The sequence below is a fragment of the Propithecus coquereli genome, unplaced genomic scaffold (genome assembly GCF_000956105.1).
Source record: "Propithecus coquereli isolate 6110/MARCELLA unplaced genomic scaffold, Pcoq_1.0 Scaffold470, whole genome shotgun sequence".
Lineage (NCBI taxonomy): Eukaryota > Metazoa > Chordata > Mammalia > Primates > Indriidae > Propithecus > Propithecus coquereli.
In genome coordinates, this window is record NW_012150508.1 from 481682 (window position 1) to 499990 (window position 18309).

General features: G+C 37.0%; 1 protein-coding gene across 2 annotated transcripts in view; it reads right to left on the reverse strand.

The window, feature by feature from the left end:
• Positions 1 to 18309, reverse strand: part of EXT2 (exostosin glycosyltransferase 2) — a 126180-nt gene that overhangs the window by 54256 nt on the left and 53615 nt on the right. For both annotated transcript variants that reach the window (XM_012655326.1, XM_012655328.1), the window contains exon 6: positions 14920 to 15051. In XM_012655326.1, the coding sequence (XP_012510780.1) occupies positions 14920 to 15051 (132 nt within the window). The remainder of the gene's footprint in view (positions 1 to 14919; positions 15052 to 18309) is intronic.

An 18309-nucleotide genomic window follows, 5' to 3' on the forward strand; every position in this document is an offset into this window, starting at 1 on the left:
CTCTAAAGACAATAAGTTATCAACTTAAAATTCCTGCAACCTATTTACAGTAATTTGTTCATAAATGAGTTTCCTCTACGGGGGCACTCCACATTTGGGTGCACTGAAGTAACAGGTGCTGTGACTCTCTGCTATCCGGAGAAACCAAGCCACAGACATGAACTCGGCCACAACAGCAGGACGAAGATTTCCACCATTATTCTCTCTTTCCTCCAGATGCTTTTGAGATCTTCTCTTTTTCTTTGGTTTTCTGCAGTTTCACTATGATTACCTACCTACCTATGGATTTATTTTTACTTATCCTGCTTGTGGTTCATTGGTCTCCCTGGATCTGAGGCCTACTGTCACTCGACAATTCTGGAAAATTCTCAGCTCTGATTCTTTCAAAAGGGCCAGTTTCCATTCCTCTCCTTTTCTCCTTCTGGAACTCAGACTAGACATATGCTGGATCTTCACTTCTCCTCCATGTTTTCCATCTGTCTCTTTGGGCTGTTCTCTGAACAACTTCTTTCAATCTAATAATCTAATCTAATTTAGTAATTAGAAGTCCTTGCAGGTTTGTTTCCACTGGTTCTGACTCATGATATTGCCTATATCTTTACAGTTTTTGACTATAAGCTGCTAATTTTCCTTAGACACATAATTCATATGAATTAGTTGACAGTTGGATTGAAAATAAGTTCCTCAAGACAGGGTTTGAGTCTCCTTCTGCTGGTTCCTTTCAATTCTGGACCACTTTCAATTAAATTCCCTTCTTAAAATTTATTTGGATCATAACTGTAGCATGAATTTGGATCAGGACCCATTGCGGGGTGGCTTGTGATGGCAGTTCTCAGCACTAGGGTCAATACAGACAGGTTTATTTCTTCTTTATCCTTTCACTGAAGATATAGTCTTTTATTTTCCTGGCTTCATCAAGGAAGTTCTTGTGAGATTCCCAAACTTGGAGAGGTCATAGGCTTTAAATCCTGCTCCCTGTCCCCTACTTCAGAGAGGTATCAGGTCAAAGCTCCAGATCATTAAGCTCAGCAAAAATCTCCACAGCGCATGCTGACTCTGGCTCCCACACCTCCCAGGATACCTAATTTCACTTTTATTTGGGGGTCAGCAAATACCTTACTTTGATGCCAGCTCAGCAACAGGTGAAAACTGCTTTATAATACTTCACTCAGTACTTTAGTTGTTCAGTTAGGAAGGTCACTTAGCATATCTAATCTACCACAGAGCCAGGGGTAGACATCTTTTATATTTACACTGTCAATCTACTTATGTGCCACTGTGCTCCCTATATAATTTGGGGGCCAAGTTTGGGTGTAAGATGAAAACAATTAAATGAAAATATGGCAGAATAATAGACGGAACAAAGGGCATAGAGTCTCTGCATTAGACAAGTTACCATACTTCTTCAGACCGCCACTTCCTTTTTTAAAAAATGAGGTAAGAAGGAGGTGAGTCATGAAATAAATGCCTCACTTCTTTTATCTGTGAGAATGGAACTAACGGAATGCTACTCTTGGGGTTACAAGGATTAAACAACAGAAAATACATAACAGGACCTTTATGGGTACAAAGAACACCCTCCTGTAAATTTCAATTTTCCTCTCCAGAGTCCCATCCAATTCGAAAATTTATGTTTCCATGTGATAAAGCATTATACTAGCAGCTTTATCATTATCATTTTCATAGCACTACACCACTTACAAAATGCTTTCACAAATACCACATCATTAATGTCTCAAAATAATTCTGTGAAGTAAGTATTAGTCCCATTTTACAGACAAGCATAATGAGATAAGAAACTTGCACATGGTCAAGCTAATAAATGACCTTGAACTCAGGTTTGATTCCAAAATGTCCTTTTCAATGGCCTTGATTAGCAAATTGGTTGCTAATTGTTACACTATTCTTCCGAAGCCATTATTATTGCTAAACCCAGTCCTACAGATAAGTAAATTATTGCAAAGAGAGATTTGGTAAGTAACTTCAAGTCGCTCATATCACCAGGAAAGAGGGATTAAAACACACAGTTTAAGAATTTCTAGGCTACAGTTAGCTTACTGAAGGCTCACAGGTTAAACCCATCTGAATGCCTCTTGAAAATTCCTGTTATTATCTGAATTTTAGCTACTTCAATTTTTTCTTTACATAGCACTGAAATTCATATTTGGCTAAATGCCTAACCTTCTTCTCTAAAGCCAAACTGCTGTCAAGAAAAGCAGGAAGGGTTGCCACTGATTGCTTTTCAGGTAGTAGAGGAAAAAGTTGACATTTCATACTCCTCTTTCTTGGAAAGAAAGCCAATCATTTATAAGAACCCTCATCTGGCTGCGGCTTCCATCAGCGGGATGGACAGAAGCCAGTTAAATGGTTCAACATAAGCCATATTAAAAGAATTTGGAATAAGGAAAGCGAGGGTTCCATATGCTGATACTTTTAATAATTCATGAGTTATATCAGTCTGAAAATAATAAATTTCACTATACACACACACACACACACACACAGTATGATTGCTTAAGATATTGGCAAAGATAACACACCATTGATTTTATTGGTTTATAATTTGATATACCAAAAATAACAGTTCAGCTGTTTAACAGCATAAAAGATTTGGATTATTCTGAGAACATGGTCTTCAAACATGCAATCATCATCCCTGGATCTATTACTTTGTAAGTATACTAAAAACACTTAAAAGAAAGGTTTCAGTGAAAAACTAGTAACTTATTTGACTTAAACAAACAAGGCTGATCTATAAACTAAAGATAAAGGATCGAAGACTGTTAATGATGGCTTAAACTACTACCTCTCATGAAAAATAAAACAAATTTACAATTTCATCTGCCTCTGCCATAGTTGAAATACTCTGACAGTTTGAAAGAGCAGCTCATTTTCTGGCCCAAGCATAAAAATGTTTGCTGGCAGCCCATGACTATATTAGAGAGGTCAGCTATGGTATGGGGGCTTCACTGGCTTGGTAAACAGGAACTCTTGGGAACAATTAAATTACAGCGTATGGCATCCAAGCTCAAAACAGCAATAGTTATGACCAAGAAAATCAAAGTTTTTGTACAGTTTTGAGCTAATAGGAGCTTAACGCCACCATTAAAATTGATCCAGAATAGAAAGAACAACCCTTACAATGTAGTCATTTCTTAACTCTTAATTTCCCTGGAATTCCAATAAGACATGTTTTGTCTACTATGTTTTATCTCTGCTTCTTCTTGAAAAAAGGCATGAACCCACAAGGGCAAAAAGAACCTTTTTCTGGAGACAACAATGGAGTAAAAGGATATTCACATAGTTTCAAAGTAATTCCCCATAGGAAACATAATAAGGCAAAATAGTAACTTGGCATTGGAGAAACCCAGCAGAAACCTGTGATCCAAGTTATCACCAGTAATGGGACAAATAGACATCATCTGTCCTCCAATATGATACACCGAGAACACATTACGTTTATGATATTCCTGTCAAAAATGCATAATTTGAACCTAAACTGCAAAAGCACCAGACTAACCCAAATCAAGGGACATCTTACAAAATAACTAACATGTTCTCTTCAAAAATGCCCATTTCATGCAAGATAGAGAATGACCAAGAAATCGTTCTAGACTAAAGGAGGCTAAAGAGACATGACGATTGAATGCTTTTGCTATAATGGACATTATTAAGATAACTGACAAAATCTAAATAAGGTCCATAGATTAGACAATATTATATCAATGCTTATTTCCTGATGATTTTGCTAACTATTGTAATTCTGTATGAGAAGTATTTAGGGACAAAAGTTCATCATATCTGCAACTTCCAAAAGGTTCAAGAAAAAAAATACACACACACACACACACACACACACACACAGAGAAAAAGGAATAAAGCAACTATGATGAAATATTAACATTTGAGAATCTGGGTGAAGGGTGTACAGAAACTCAATACTATTTTTAGAATTTTATTCTGAACTGCATCAAGATAAAAAGTTAAAATAAAAAATAGAGATCTTTAGGTCTGGTTAAGTAAACAAAATGTAGATAGAGGAATAAAGCAAAAAAAGCTAAATCTTCCAAGGATAATGATAGTAAGACTCAGAAATTGAAGTCTACGGTATCCTGAAAGAAGGGGCTCTGAGAAAAGGAATGAGGGACAGTTGGTCCCACAACCCCTTAAACCCAACACCCATAGACAGCCCTCTCCCTGCCACCCCACCCCTCAGCCTTTGCAGGAGAAGGGAGACTTACACTCCGTAGAAAATGAATGAGAGAGTCCAGACTCAGAGATATCAGACACAGAAGGCAGGGTGAGGCACCATAACAAGTATGGATTGATGCAGAGAATACAAACAAATGGAAAAATATATCATGTTCATGGATCAGTAGAATCAACATTGTTAAAATGGCCCTACTACCCAAAGTGATTTACAAATTCAATGCAATCCCCATCAAGTTACCAGAGTCATACTTCACAGATATAGAAAAAATAATTCTACACTTTGTTTGGAAGCTGAAAAGAACCTGAATAGCCAAAGCGATCTTAAGCAAAAAGCACAAATCTGGAGGCATCACAGACTTCAAACTATGCTACAAGGCTATATTAAACAAAACAACATGGTTTTGGTACAAAAATAGAGACATAGACCAATGGAACAAAACAGAGAACCCAGATATAAAACAATCTACCCACTGCTTTGATCTCTGACAAAGCAGACAACAATGTACACTGGGGACAAGAAGTCTTATTCAATAAGTGGTGCTGGGAAAACTGGATAGCCACATGCAGAAGAATGAAACAGGACCCCTACTTCTCACCACTCACAAAAATTAACTTAAGATTGATAAAAGACTTAGATCGAAGGCATGAAACCATAAGAATTCTAGAGGAAAATATAGGAAAAGTCCTTTTAGCTATTGGCCTAGGCAAAGAATTTATGACTAAGATCCCAATATCTTTCGTTGGCAACAACAAAAATTAATAAATGGGATTTGATTAAACTAAAAAGCTACGAAAACAATCAACAGAGCAAACAAACAACCTAAAGAATGGGAAAAAATATTCGCAAGCTACACATCCAAGAAAGGGCTAATAACCAGAATTTACAAAGAACTCAAGCAAATCAGCAAGAAAAAACCAAACGACCTTATTAAACAATGTGCAAAAGACATGAACAGCAGCTTCTCCAAAGAAGAAAGACAAATGGCCAATAAGCATATGAAAAAATGCTCAACATCACTAATCATCAGGGAAATGCAAATTAAAACCACAATGAGATATCACTTTGCTACAGTTAGAATAGCTTTTATTAAAAGGTCCAAAAACAACAGATGCTGGCATGGATGCAGAGAGAAAGGAATACTTACATGCTGTTGGTGGGACTGCAGAGTAGCAAAATCCTATGGAAAACAGCATGGAGATTCCTCAAAGAACTAAAAGTAAACCTATCATTTGATCCAGCAATGCCATTATTGGGTATTTATTTACCCAAAGGAAAAGAAGACCTTTCATCAAATAGATACCCACAGTGAAATGTTTATTGCAGCACAATTCACAATTGCAAAGATATGGAATCAACCCAAGTGTCCATCAATTCAGGAGTGGATTAACAAAATGTGGTATATGTATAACATGGAGTACTACTGAGCCATAACGAGAGGAATTAATACCTTTTGCAACAATCTGGATGGAACTGAAGACTATTCTCCTAAGTGAAGTATCTCAAGAATGAAAAAACAAACACCAAACGTACTCACTATTAAATTGGAACTAACCGATGAGCACACATGTGCAAAGAGGGAAGTAAAACTCAGTGGAAATCAACCAGGGGGTTGGAATCGGGGGGGAAAGGAAGGGGAATAAAACAACCTAATGGGTACTACGAACACTATTTGGGTGACGGGCACACCTGTAGCAGGGACTCAAGCATTACAAAATGATCCATATAACCTAAAACATTTGTACCCCCTTAATATTCTGAAATAAAAAAAGAACAAATAAAGATTGAGTAATAATGTGTAAAATAAAGGATGAGAACCTGTCTCCTCCCTCCATTCATCTCCCAAAATACTTGCAGCCCAGACTTAATATCTACCCTCTCCCCAACCCTGAAGGGAAGAAAGATTATTCTCTGGATCAATGAACCAGTCCAAGAGAAATAACCCATGGATACCAACATTTGGACACACAATCGGGTCCCCATCCTCTTCTAAGTAAAGCCCATAACTTGACAAGACCTTATCCATGTACTCTGAGCTTCCAAGCGACTTTCAGTGCCTCATTTTCAAATAAGAGCAGATTGCCAGGAATCATCAGGCATTTGAACAAAGCTTCTGATATGAAAGACAGCAAATACAAAACTGAAAAAGGAATTCAAAGGATCTAAACAATAAACAGAGCTAAAGAAAAATAAAAACAAAAAAACAAAAGTAGTATCTTCAGAGAGAGAAAATACTGCATCCTTAAAATAAGAATAGGAAACTATAAAAGGAAATTAATTAGAAGTCAAGAAAAAAGGCTCTTAAATATCAAAAGGTAATAAAAATTTAAAAATCAAAAGGAGGGGCTCTGAAAAGAACACAAAATTGAGGAAATATCTGAAAAATTAGAACAAAAAGACCAAGAGATGTTAAGATAAGAAAAATAAGGATCAATCTAGCACATTCATCATCTAGGTAACAGAAGTTCCATAAAGAGAGAAAAGAGAAAACAGAGGAAGAAAATAACCACAGAAATAAAAGAAAAAAATTTCTCAGAACTGAAGGACATGGATTTCCACTTTTAAAAAGGTACCCAGTTAGCAAAAAACACCCATCCCAGGGCATGTCATCATAAAACTTTTTAGAGCTTAGAATTTGCCAGGAGAAAAAAAAAGTCACATAAAAGGATCAGGAATTAGATTGACATCTCACCTTTTGAGATTAAAATGGGAAGCTTAGAAGATAACGGAGCAATACTTTCAAAATTCTGAAGAAAACCCACCTCAACCAGAATTCTACAATAGCCCAACTATTAATGAACTGTGAAACAGAATAAATATACTTTCAGGCATGCAAGGTAACAGAAAGTTTATCTCCCATAGTCCATTTCTCAAGAAGCTATTGGAAAAAATAAACCAAAAAAGAGGATGTCAGGATGTGGAAACGCAGAATCCAACAAAGCAGAGAGGAAAAAGGAATTCCCAGCCTCATGGTGAACTGAGAGTCAGGACGACCACTGTACAGGAGACCTAGACAGTGACCACTCCACACTGAAACGGAAGACGGGGCTACAGAAGACATGACTCCAAAGAAAGAAAAAGAAAAATCCTGTACTTTACTTGTACTGGGCCACTTTATTATTTTGTTGGAGAATCTAGTAAAAACTAATTAGTGATAGGAACGTGGAAAACTAAGGAAAAAAAGAGTCAGTTATTAACTCCCTGGAAAATAAAAAGTTGTAAAGAAAGGAAACATAATCCTTGTTTACAACTTTGGTTCAACTGAAAACAGCACTTATATAGTCCTAATAATGTGTACAATAAACACTGCTTTAACGAAAAATGATGACCCAGCCCTACTGGTAAGATGGGAGAGCTGAAATGTGTAGGGGAAGGAGAGAACAGGAGAAAAAGGGCTAACTCAAAGGAAATAAAAAGAGGTATCTGAGTAAGAAATAAAAAACAGCATTTTATAGGGAAAAAGGAAGAAAATATCAGAGGAAAGTTAAAAGAGTTGAAAGCAGCTGCCTCTTGGGAATAGGCCCTAATTTTCATTATATGCTTTATTTTACTATTTGAATTTTGAAGCCATACACGTGTTAAGTCATACTATTTTGTAAAACATAAAATAAAGAAATGTAGTTGAGAAAAAAAGAGCTAAAAATCAAGTATCAATCTCTAGTTGAAGCAATGTGTACATTTTTCCAATTTGCAGCTGTAATAACCTTATTAAAAAATTACACTCAAATATTAATGAATTGGGAGATACATAAAAAGGACAGAATATTAGAAATGGAAACGAAATTCATCATCCTAAGCTTATAATACTCAACCACTGCATTTTCCTGGTAACTTCCGATAGTGATTCATTTAAGCAGACCTTGAGGGAGAATTAAAGTGGCCCCAAAACAAGAGGAAAGGGAACTTGGTGTGCTACTAAATGATAGCTGGTGCATGAAAGATGACTTTGCCCAAACATTCAATATGTTCTTAATCTACTGCCAGATCAAGCTCCCCCAGACTCTGAAAAACAATGCTACTCACTGACCTCCCACCAGCTGTGTGATGTAAGAAAGCCAGAGCCATAAAAGGAGACTGTAAGAAGGCAACGGAGGCAGGACTGCATCCAAGGAAACAATGTGGATGGACCCATCCAGCACCACCACTGAGGCTGCCATGCAGATGTGTTACAGTCTCTCTCTACTACTAGGGGTCATGCAAAAGATCTGACTGACATGACCATCGTAGCAACACCTCCGAGTTTGTCTTTTCATATTCCTTATCCATCCTCCCTGTCTGGATCTGGCTGTGACCCAGTCTTTTCCATTTTCTATCTGACCATCAGAATCAGCCAAGTTCTTTGCTTGGGGCCCCAGATTACGCTCTCTGGATCTTCTTGCATCTCTCCATCTGGAGACCCAGCTCTGCTTTCCTTATCCCCTGAATGCTGATGTCCTGAGACTTTCTATTAATAGCTTGTTTCCAAAGAAGTATAGGGTATTCAAGGAAAGGTTTGGAATTTAGGGTAGTATACAGGATCACTTGTGCAGATGTGGTCCTATAAATGCAATACCTATAAAAACAGCAGACTTCAAAAAGCTTAAACTTACCTAAAATTCAAGCTAACATTTCTGAATTCCATACATATTTTTTATCATATCTAGGCAGTGGGAGGAAGAAGGAGAGAATAAGCCAAGAAGGCCTCCTGGGGGGCAGGGTAGGCTTTCAAATTCCAGAGAAACATTCCACAAGTTAAAGGGCGCTGAGTTGAGTTAAACAGACTGTTCACCTGGTATCTTTTCAACTTAGAGTTCTGCTTCATACATCTGAGCTGGCACTTCTTCAGCTTGCAGAGTGATTTATTGCTTGTTAGTATTTACAGCTGAGTGATATTTTCAGCTGCTTGTACAACCACAGCCTTTGAGAGCAAGGGCTGCCATCTGGACATCTAAGTACAGGCAGCCCTGAGTTCTTCATGTATCTCAGACAGACGTAGTCTGAACCCAGCCTCTGGATGCTTCTAATCCAAGCCTTCAGGGTCAAGAAGAAGCAACTGGATGGGGAGAGAGGGAGAGCCTCCTCCAGTCAGTGAGTTAGGACACACACATGAATCAAATCCCACACCAAAATACGGTCCCCAGACCAGCAGCATCAATATCCAAGACGTGGGAACTTGGTAGAAAGGCACATTCTAGGCTCCCACCTCAGACCTACCCAATCTGAATCTTGGGGTGCAGTGGCAGCACTCTGTATTTTAACAAGCCTTTCTGGAGATTCTGATGCGTATGACAGTCTGAGGGCCACTGCCCCACAGCAAGCTCTACCACGTCCTGCCCACAACTCTGATGCCTGATCCTCAGGGGTGATGCTCACCAATCAAGTGCTCTTATGCAATATTCTCATCTGGCTGATCCCTTCCCTTTCTAAATCTTCAAAAACTAGACTTAGACTGAGGCTTACGGAAGTCCAGGTAAGTATATAATCCTCATCTGAGGCTTTGGTTACGGCAAAGTCACAACTCTGGCTAGATTTCACAGAAACAAGCTCTTGTTTTTCAACCTCTTTCTTACTCTAGGTACAACAATCCATTTTAAGTCACTTCCCCATTTTTTTCTTTAATTTTTATCAATGGCCATGAAGACCCCTACTATCTCCCCTCTCTGTTTTAGGTCTAGTACAGTAAATGAGGAAAAGAAAAAAAATCTGGAGTATATTTATTAGTGTTATCTATGATAGCAAACTTCGAAAAAAGTATCTATCAAAAGAGTAATAAAATTATAACATATTGATAAAATGGGGTATAATCTTTCAAATCACACTGTAGAAAAATAACATGGGAAAATATTATACGCTACATAATTTTAAGACTATATTGTGTTCAGTTTTTAAAAAATTGTCACTGAGAGGATATGGTTTTGAGGGCACAGGCCAGAAATCCAAAACTGACAGTTTAAAGCTCACTTGTCTCAGTCTCCGTCCTCCTGCATATGTTCATATCTGTCAGAGAACCAAAGGTAAGACAAGGGAGAGAGTGTTCGAGGAGGTCCCCAGCTACAGAGGCTAGTCCCAGAGGTAGGGATGAAGGTCTGCCAAGAGGCAAGGCCAGAAATGGCACTATAATTAGAAGTGATATAGGACAGAGTATGTAGGAAGATGATAAAGATTTGCTGATATGTGCAAAAAGGGGAGAAAAATAAAAGCATGGAGAGACAAACTAGGTAAAATATTTAGGCAGCCTTGACATGAGGAGCTAAGAAAATTAATGATGAAACCATGCAGTCTTCCCTTATATAGAGCCCTAACTTGGTGAGAAATTCCTTTCACAGAGAAGATTCAAAACAAAATGCCAATCTCCCCCATCCAGAGAGATCTGCTACTTTAAGTTATATTCAAGAATTACTATGTCCAACTTTTTCAAGTTTTGAGGGTGTGGCACAATGTGGATAATATAATCAGCCTCATTTTTACAGGTAAGAATCGCAAAGCACCTAGTGACATGAATATTCTGCAAGGCCAGCCCTCACTGTCTTCATCATTCACACACATAGACCTTTTCTCTGCTAAATTAAGGCAGTTGCATCTGGCCAAAATATGACTCTCGACTCTCACCTCTTGCTCTCCAGCCTGAGCAAGTTCAGTGCATGGCTAGAGGCCCTGACAGCGGCCTATCTTTGAAAAACCCAGACCATTCCTTGATTTACTGACCATGATCCATAGCTACTCTTACCTTGGGGTGTCTGACATTATAAATTTGATGGAATCTAGAGAAGAGACTCCCCTGCAGGTTGGGCTCATAGTAATCTCATCTAGAGTAGGTTAAATATTTCTGAAGGGGAGGGGAGAACTAAACTGTAAATAAATCATTGCTCCTCAGGCCCCTTGTCAGTTGCTTTCACTGAAAACGCAGAATGTATAACCTACTGCTTTAAATCAGGGCTCTCATCGCCTGAGCTCTCAGAAATGTGGCAAATACCAAAGTATCCCTAAAAAGGACTATTTAAGAAAGAGTTAAAGAAAAAATATAGAATACATTTTCTAGTTGTATGTCTAGATTTATGCTGTTATGCTTAAGTTCTTTACCAAATTGATAAGAATTCAGTACTTTGACCATTTTGTTCTAAACTAAAACTTACCTACTTCAAAACTGCAAAATTTCATATTCTATTTTCTCTTAGTCTATATTCTCATAAAAGAAAACTAAAATCCCAACCCTTTATTCTTATTAACATCTCTTAGAGCTTTAGATATAGGTACAGGAAAAGGTCTCACTATCTCCGCACTTCCAGTCTGGGGCATAACCAGCCCACCTCTATGATCCTCCTGCATGGGAACAGACGCAATATTCTTCATCTCAAGCTTGTACCATCTGCTTGGAACAGTAGTAATGTTCAGAGGAGGCTCAAGGGCTCCCATATAATTCCATAGGCAACTTGAGATAACTTGCAGGTAGAAGACCTGGGTTCGCTTGCTTACATAACTTGCCAAACATGACTTTAGACAAGTCATTAGGCACTATGAGTCTCATTATGACTGCTTTACAGATGAGAAAGAACCTATTAACTTTCCCTACCTTCCCAGCAGGGTGAGGGTCAAATAAAACAATGGCTGTCACATCAGCATGTGAGTGAGTCTTGCTTGGATGGCTCAAGTCCTGAGATCCCAGTCTTCCTCCCTCCCTTCCTTCCTTTATGTATATATCACGGACCTCCTGTTCTAGGTATTCCTAGGGGAATACCAAGATAAATCAGAAATGCCCTTAAGATGCTTAAAACTTCACAGGAAATTACACTTTTATACATGTTGAGGGCTAGGAAAGGAATAAAGATAACATGCTCTAATAGTTATGAGGAGGAAAAGGGGGTCGGGAAAACCTCCAGGAGGAAGGGGTATGTGAGCACGCCACTGAAACCCGGATAAAATGTAGACATTTGGAGTTGATGGGAAGAAAGGCATGCCAAGGAAAGGACCAAGACTCACAAATGCACAGAGAAGGAAAAGCATGCAGCATACATAGAAAGGATTGAGTTGTGCTGCCAGAAACCTAGAACTCCCCAAAAGGGAACAGAAGGAAAGAAAGCTAGAAAGCTAGAGTGTGGAAGATCCTGCGGTTTAGACTGAGTTTGGACTCCACTACCATCTTCACCCATGACCCACATGCAAACAAATTCCCTATCTAGATAAACTAAACTATATACCTCAGTCTTCCTAAACTTCTCCCTCATTTGCCAGTTAGGACAGTCAATTCTCTCAGATATCACTTAACTTTGTCCTCTATTAATTCTCAGCTGATTTCTGAAATAGTCTACTGCCTCCAGTCTTGTTCCACTGCAGTGCATAATCCATTCTCGACGCTGATGTCAGACTAACTCGAAATGCAGTCTTAACATATTGCACCCCTGTTTAGAAAGCTTCAGTGATGACCTATTACCTACAGATAACATTCCAATACCTTATGTAAGATACAAGGTGTTTCCCAGGCTTCATCCTCTGCCTCTCCCTCTCAAGCCTCCTTCACTGCTGCCACACTGAACTCCTTGATGTTCCTTAAACCACCAAGCTCCCTTGTCCCTCTGTATCTTTGAATTTGTGGTTCCTTCTGGATGGAACCTAACTTTTTCCCTTTCTCTGACTAGATAATACCTACACTTCTCTTTTAACACGCAAATCACCATTTAACATTGTTCTGGAAGTACTAGCCAATGCAATTATATAAAAGAAAAAAAGTTCAAATATTGGAAAAGGCAAGCAAAATTAGCATTTTTAGATATGATTGTATACCTAGAAAACATAAGAAAATTAACTAAAAAAGGGAAACTGTATAATTCAATAACAGAGTAGTTACAAAATTAATACACAAAAGTAAAAATGTATCTTTACACAAATGATAACCAGTTAGAAACTATTAAGGTCAGAAAGTATTCTGTATTAGGGCATAAGAAAAATTTAAAAATCTAAGAAAAAAATTTATCGAGACTCATAAAGGACCAATGTAAAGAAGACTTTTAAATTCTACCAGAAAGACAAATCTTTCTTCCAGACAGCACAGCTTACGTTGTAATGTAAGCTCCCCAAATGTATGGATCCTTTTCTGCTTTGTTCACTGATACAGTCAAAGAACCAGGAATACTGCTTAGAACATACCAGACATTCAATAAATGCCTACTATCAATAAATGCCTACTGAACAAATAAATGCCTAAAACAATGTAAAAATTCAATACAATACCAATAAAAATACAAACAAGATTATGTGGGAAAGCCTGACAAAGATATCAACCTTCCACTTGAAAAATATACACAAAAGATCATTTTTCACCTAGTAGATGAACAAAAATTCAAGTATTCAGGGTTAATGAAGGCGTGAAGAACAAAAATACACAAAATGTTATTTGTGGAACTATATATTGGTATGGTGTTTTCAAAGGACAATTTGTTAATATCTATCAATATTTAAAATGTGTATTTTCTTTAGGCAATTTCTCAGCTGGAATTAATTCTATATAGTCACACATTTATGTGCAAACATATATGAAAGTATGTCCCTTGTATTACCATTAGAAAATAGAAAAACAAAGAAAGTCTAAAAGTCTATCAATAATAGACCTACTACATAAAATATACCCAAATAATGGAATACTATACAGCCATCCTAAAAAACCGAAGTGGACCTATATAGAAAGAAATGGAAATAGGTCCACGATCTATTGTTAGAGTAAAAAAGGCAAGGTGAAGAAAAATATGCATAGTATGATCCTATTTGTGTTTTAAAATTATATCATTATGTTATATATGAATAGAAACATTCTGGAAGGTTACCCTTTAGCAATGGATCAACGAGATAGGAGAAAACCTCACCTCAAGCAAAATAGAAAGATGTTTGTTGTTGTTTTTACCATAAGCACATACTGACATTTAGAGAAGGCAGAATCGGGAGACAAGAAGGGTTGGCCAGAAAGAGAACGATAATTAGAATGAAGAATGGAGAAGAGTCTAGTTCTCGTGATAAAAGCCTTGAGGTTTGCAAGCTGGACAGCCATGTATACTTGCAGCAATAATCGCCAGCTCCAGAGCTTTACGCATGTTCAGCGAGAAAGAAGGTGTGGCTGGAAGCCACTTCCACAATCCCTACGATGACACAAGTGCCTTGTGGCTTCTTCAGGCAAGGAAGAAGTCCTGCGAGCAGCTTCAGACCACTCCATCTCTTTTCAGGAACAGCCAAAGGCCTCTGCCACAGTCTCGGGCAAGTGACTGTAGCAATCCATAATGCCTCTAGATCACTCTTGTTTATTATTTCCCTTACAGTGTTGGAAATTTTAATTGGAATAAACGTAAAGCACTTAGCACAGTCCCTGGCAAAGTAAGTGCACAAAATATAAGCTATTGTTAAGCTGCTTACAGAAATTTTTCAATAGTTCTAAGCACTACAACTGCAAAAGTCAGGAAGTCCTTGATTTCCAACAAGACCCATGCCTCCCCATTTATCTCTGCAATAAATAAACAGACTGTCTTCCTAAGCACATTTAAAACAAACTGGAAGCTGCTGCTTCAGTGTTTCTCACTTTTGTCAGCATTTCAAAATTAAACTGCCTTTATCAGGCCCAAGTATAAAAAGCACACTTTCGTCTTAGAAAGCTAGAATTGAAATAACCTTTACAACTGTAGTACATTTTCTTTTCTTCCATCCTGACGGCTGGACCATGTCTCACATGGCTAGCACTTGAATTCACTTACCACAGCAGGAGGGTCATTCCATTCTTCATAGGAGATGGCAGCGTATGGATAGATCCGGTCATTGATAATCTGCAGGGTAGCCAGGGCAATGGCTTTAATTGACTGGAAGTATGCTTCCCAGAACCACCGTGCCTATAAAGAAAACAACATTCTTTTAAGCGAGCAAGTGAGACAGAGTGGAAGACTTAGATGCTCTATCATTGTCAACTCTGAGCCTAGGTAATTTCTTTATTCCCAAAAAGGGAGTGCCTAGGGCAAAAGCCCCCTGCTGTCCAAGCCAGCTCCATCTGAAGTGTGCATACATCAAGTGCAGTCAAAAGAGAATGCTAGCAAGTGCAATGCACATTGGATTCAGTTTAGATATAAGAGAAACTCCGTGATGATGACACTACCAATGTATGATACCGAAGCAAGTTTACAGTATTTTTCCTTAGATGTAACATACAAGGTAAAGTGCACATGTTAAAGTGTACAAATCTCAAACGTACAGCTCAATGAATTTCTACATATGCACATATTCTTACAACTACTACCCAGATGAAGTATATATTATAGAACATTCGAGCGCCTCATGCTATTTCCCAGTCAGTATCTCCCCTCTCTTAAGAATAACCATTATTCTGATTTCTATTGTGCCCACCTTTGAATTTCACATTAATGGAATCAAACAGTATTTACTCCTTTGTGTCTGACTTCTTTGGCTCAACAGCTGTAATATCTAAATCAGGTTTTGGTATCAAGGTTATACTGGCCTTATAAAATGAGTTAGAAAGTGCTCCCTCTTTTTTTTTTATTTCAGCATATTATGGGGGTATAGATGTTTAGGTTACGTATGTTGCCCTTGCCCCCCCTCCCCCCCAAGTCCGAGTTTCAAATATGTCCATCCTTCGGGTGGTACGCATTGCACTCTTTGTGTATGCAAATACCCGTCCCCTCCTCCCTCCTCCTCCCTCCCCCCTCCCCCCTGCCCAACATCCAATAGATGTTATTCTTATATGTGCATTTATGTGTTGATCAGTTAATACCAGTTTGATGGTGACCTCTTTTTCTATTCTTTGAAAAATCTTATGCAAGATCAGTATTATTTCTTCCATGAAAGGTTTTAGAGGAATTCATCAAAGAAGTCATCTGGGCTAGGTGTTTTTCTTTAATGTGTGAAAGTTTTAAATTCTGGATTCATATTCTTTCACAGATATAAGATTATGCATATTTTTCTCTGTGTATCAGTTTCATAAGTAGTGGGGCTTTTTTTCGGGATATGCTATTGCATCTAAATAGTTAAATTTACAGTACTACACCTCTTTTCATTCCTCATATTGTAAATCCATATTTTCTTTTTGTATTTGATTAGTCTTACTACAGCTTCATCAGTTTTATTAATCTTTTTCAAAAAAACAACTTTTGGTTTTCTACATCACACATTTTTTTTTTGTTTTGTTCATTTCTGTTCTTACTTTTTATTATTTCTTTTCTTCTATTTTGCAGGAGTTTAATTAATCTTGCTTTTAACTTCTTAAGATTGGCATTTAGATCACTGATTTCGACCTTTCTTCATTTCTAATATATGCATTAGGAGCTATAAGTTTCATTCTATGTACCATTTTAAATGTAGCCCACACATTTATACATCATTTTCATTATACATCATTTTCATATATTTTATTTCATTTAGGTAAAATATCATCACCGTTTCATGTATTTCATTTCATTCAGGTAAAAAAAATTTTGATTTCCATTGTGATGTCTTCTATAACTCATGGACTATTTAGAAGTATACTGTTTAATTTCCAAACATTTTGGGTTTTTCTATTTATCTTTCTGTTAACTGATTTCTACTTTGATCACACTTTGATTGCACTGTGGTCAGGGAACATATATCTGATGTCAATACTTTGCAATCTATTTAAACATGATTTATGGCCCAGCACATTGTTTATTTTTATAAATGATCTATATACACCTAAACATGTATATTCTGTAGTTCATGAGTATAATGTTTTTTAAATCTTCTATATCCTTATTGATTTTTGTCTACCTGTGTGTGCATGTATGTGTATATATACAGCGGTGCGTGTATTTTATATATCCATATATGTGTGTGTGTGTGTGTGTGTGTGTGTGTGTGTATACATATATTTCCCAAACCTTTACTTTCAAATTTGTGCCCTCCCTCAAAGCTTTTTCCAAGCTTGTCTCTTATAAAAAACATACACATATTAAGCACCCCAAATCCAAAAATCAAAAAAGCTCCAAAATCCAAAACCTTTTGAGTATTTCAGATGTTCAAATTTGAGATGCTTCACCAGTAAAGTATGATGCAAATATTCTAAAATCTGAAAAAAAATCCAAAATCTGAAACACTTCTGGATCCAAGCATTTTGGATAAGGGATACTCAACATGTAATTAGGTTTTACTATTTTATTCCATTCCAGAATCTTTGTCTCTTAATTATAGAGTCCATTTATACTTAATTAATATCACTAAGTTAATGTATAATCCTTCTATTTGTGTTCCATTTGTTTTATCTGTTCTTTGTTCTTTTAGATTTCCTTTCTCACCTGTAGAACTGATCAAAAATTTTTTATTTTTATTCCATGTTCTTCTTCTTAATTAGGATGCTGATTATTTAGTCTTCTGTTATTCTTTTAGTAGCCATCCTAAATATTAAAGTAAGCATCATTGATTTATTATAGCTCAAATTAGCAAATCTATCACTTATCATACAATGAAAGAACCTCCATTTACCATCTCCCATCTGCTGTATTATTATTATCAACTATTTTTATCTATATATTTTAAATCCCACATTATTATTATTATTTTTAAAAGTAAATTTTTACTTATATTTACCATATATTTACCCTTTCTTTCTTTTATCCATATCTGAGCTTCCATCTCAAATTATCTTCCTGCTGCTTGAAGAACTTATTATTTCTTTCACTGTAGGTCAGCTGATAACAAATGCTCTCAGTTTTTATTTGTCTGAAAGCTTCATTTTACCCAATTAATTTTGGAAGGAGATATTTTTGCTGGGTAGAGAATTTTAGGTTAGCAATTATTTTCTTTCAGAATATTCAAGATATAATTCCACTGTCTTCTATCTTTACTGATAAATCATCTGTCAGTCTTACTGACGTACCTTTGAAAATAATATGCCTTTTATCTCTGACTGCATTTAAGCTTTTCTCTGTCTTTGCCTTACAGTAATTTAACTATGCAGTACCTTGGTGTGGCTCTTTGTATTTATCCTGCCAAGGACTGTAGAACTTATTCAATCTGTGGTTTAATGTCATTCACTGATTTTAGAAAACTTTGCCAGCATTTCTTTTAAATATTAATTCTGTCACACTCTCCTCAGTCCTGAGACTTCAAATATACATACATGTGAA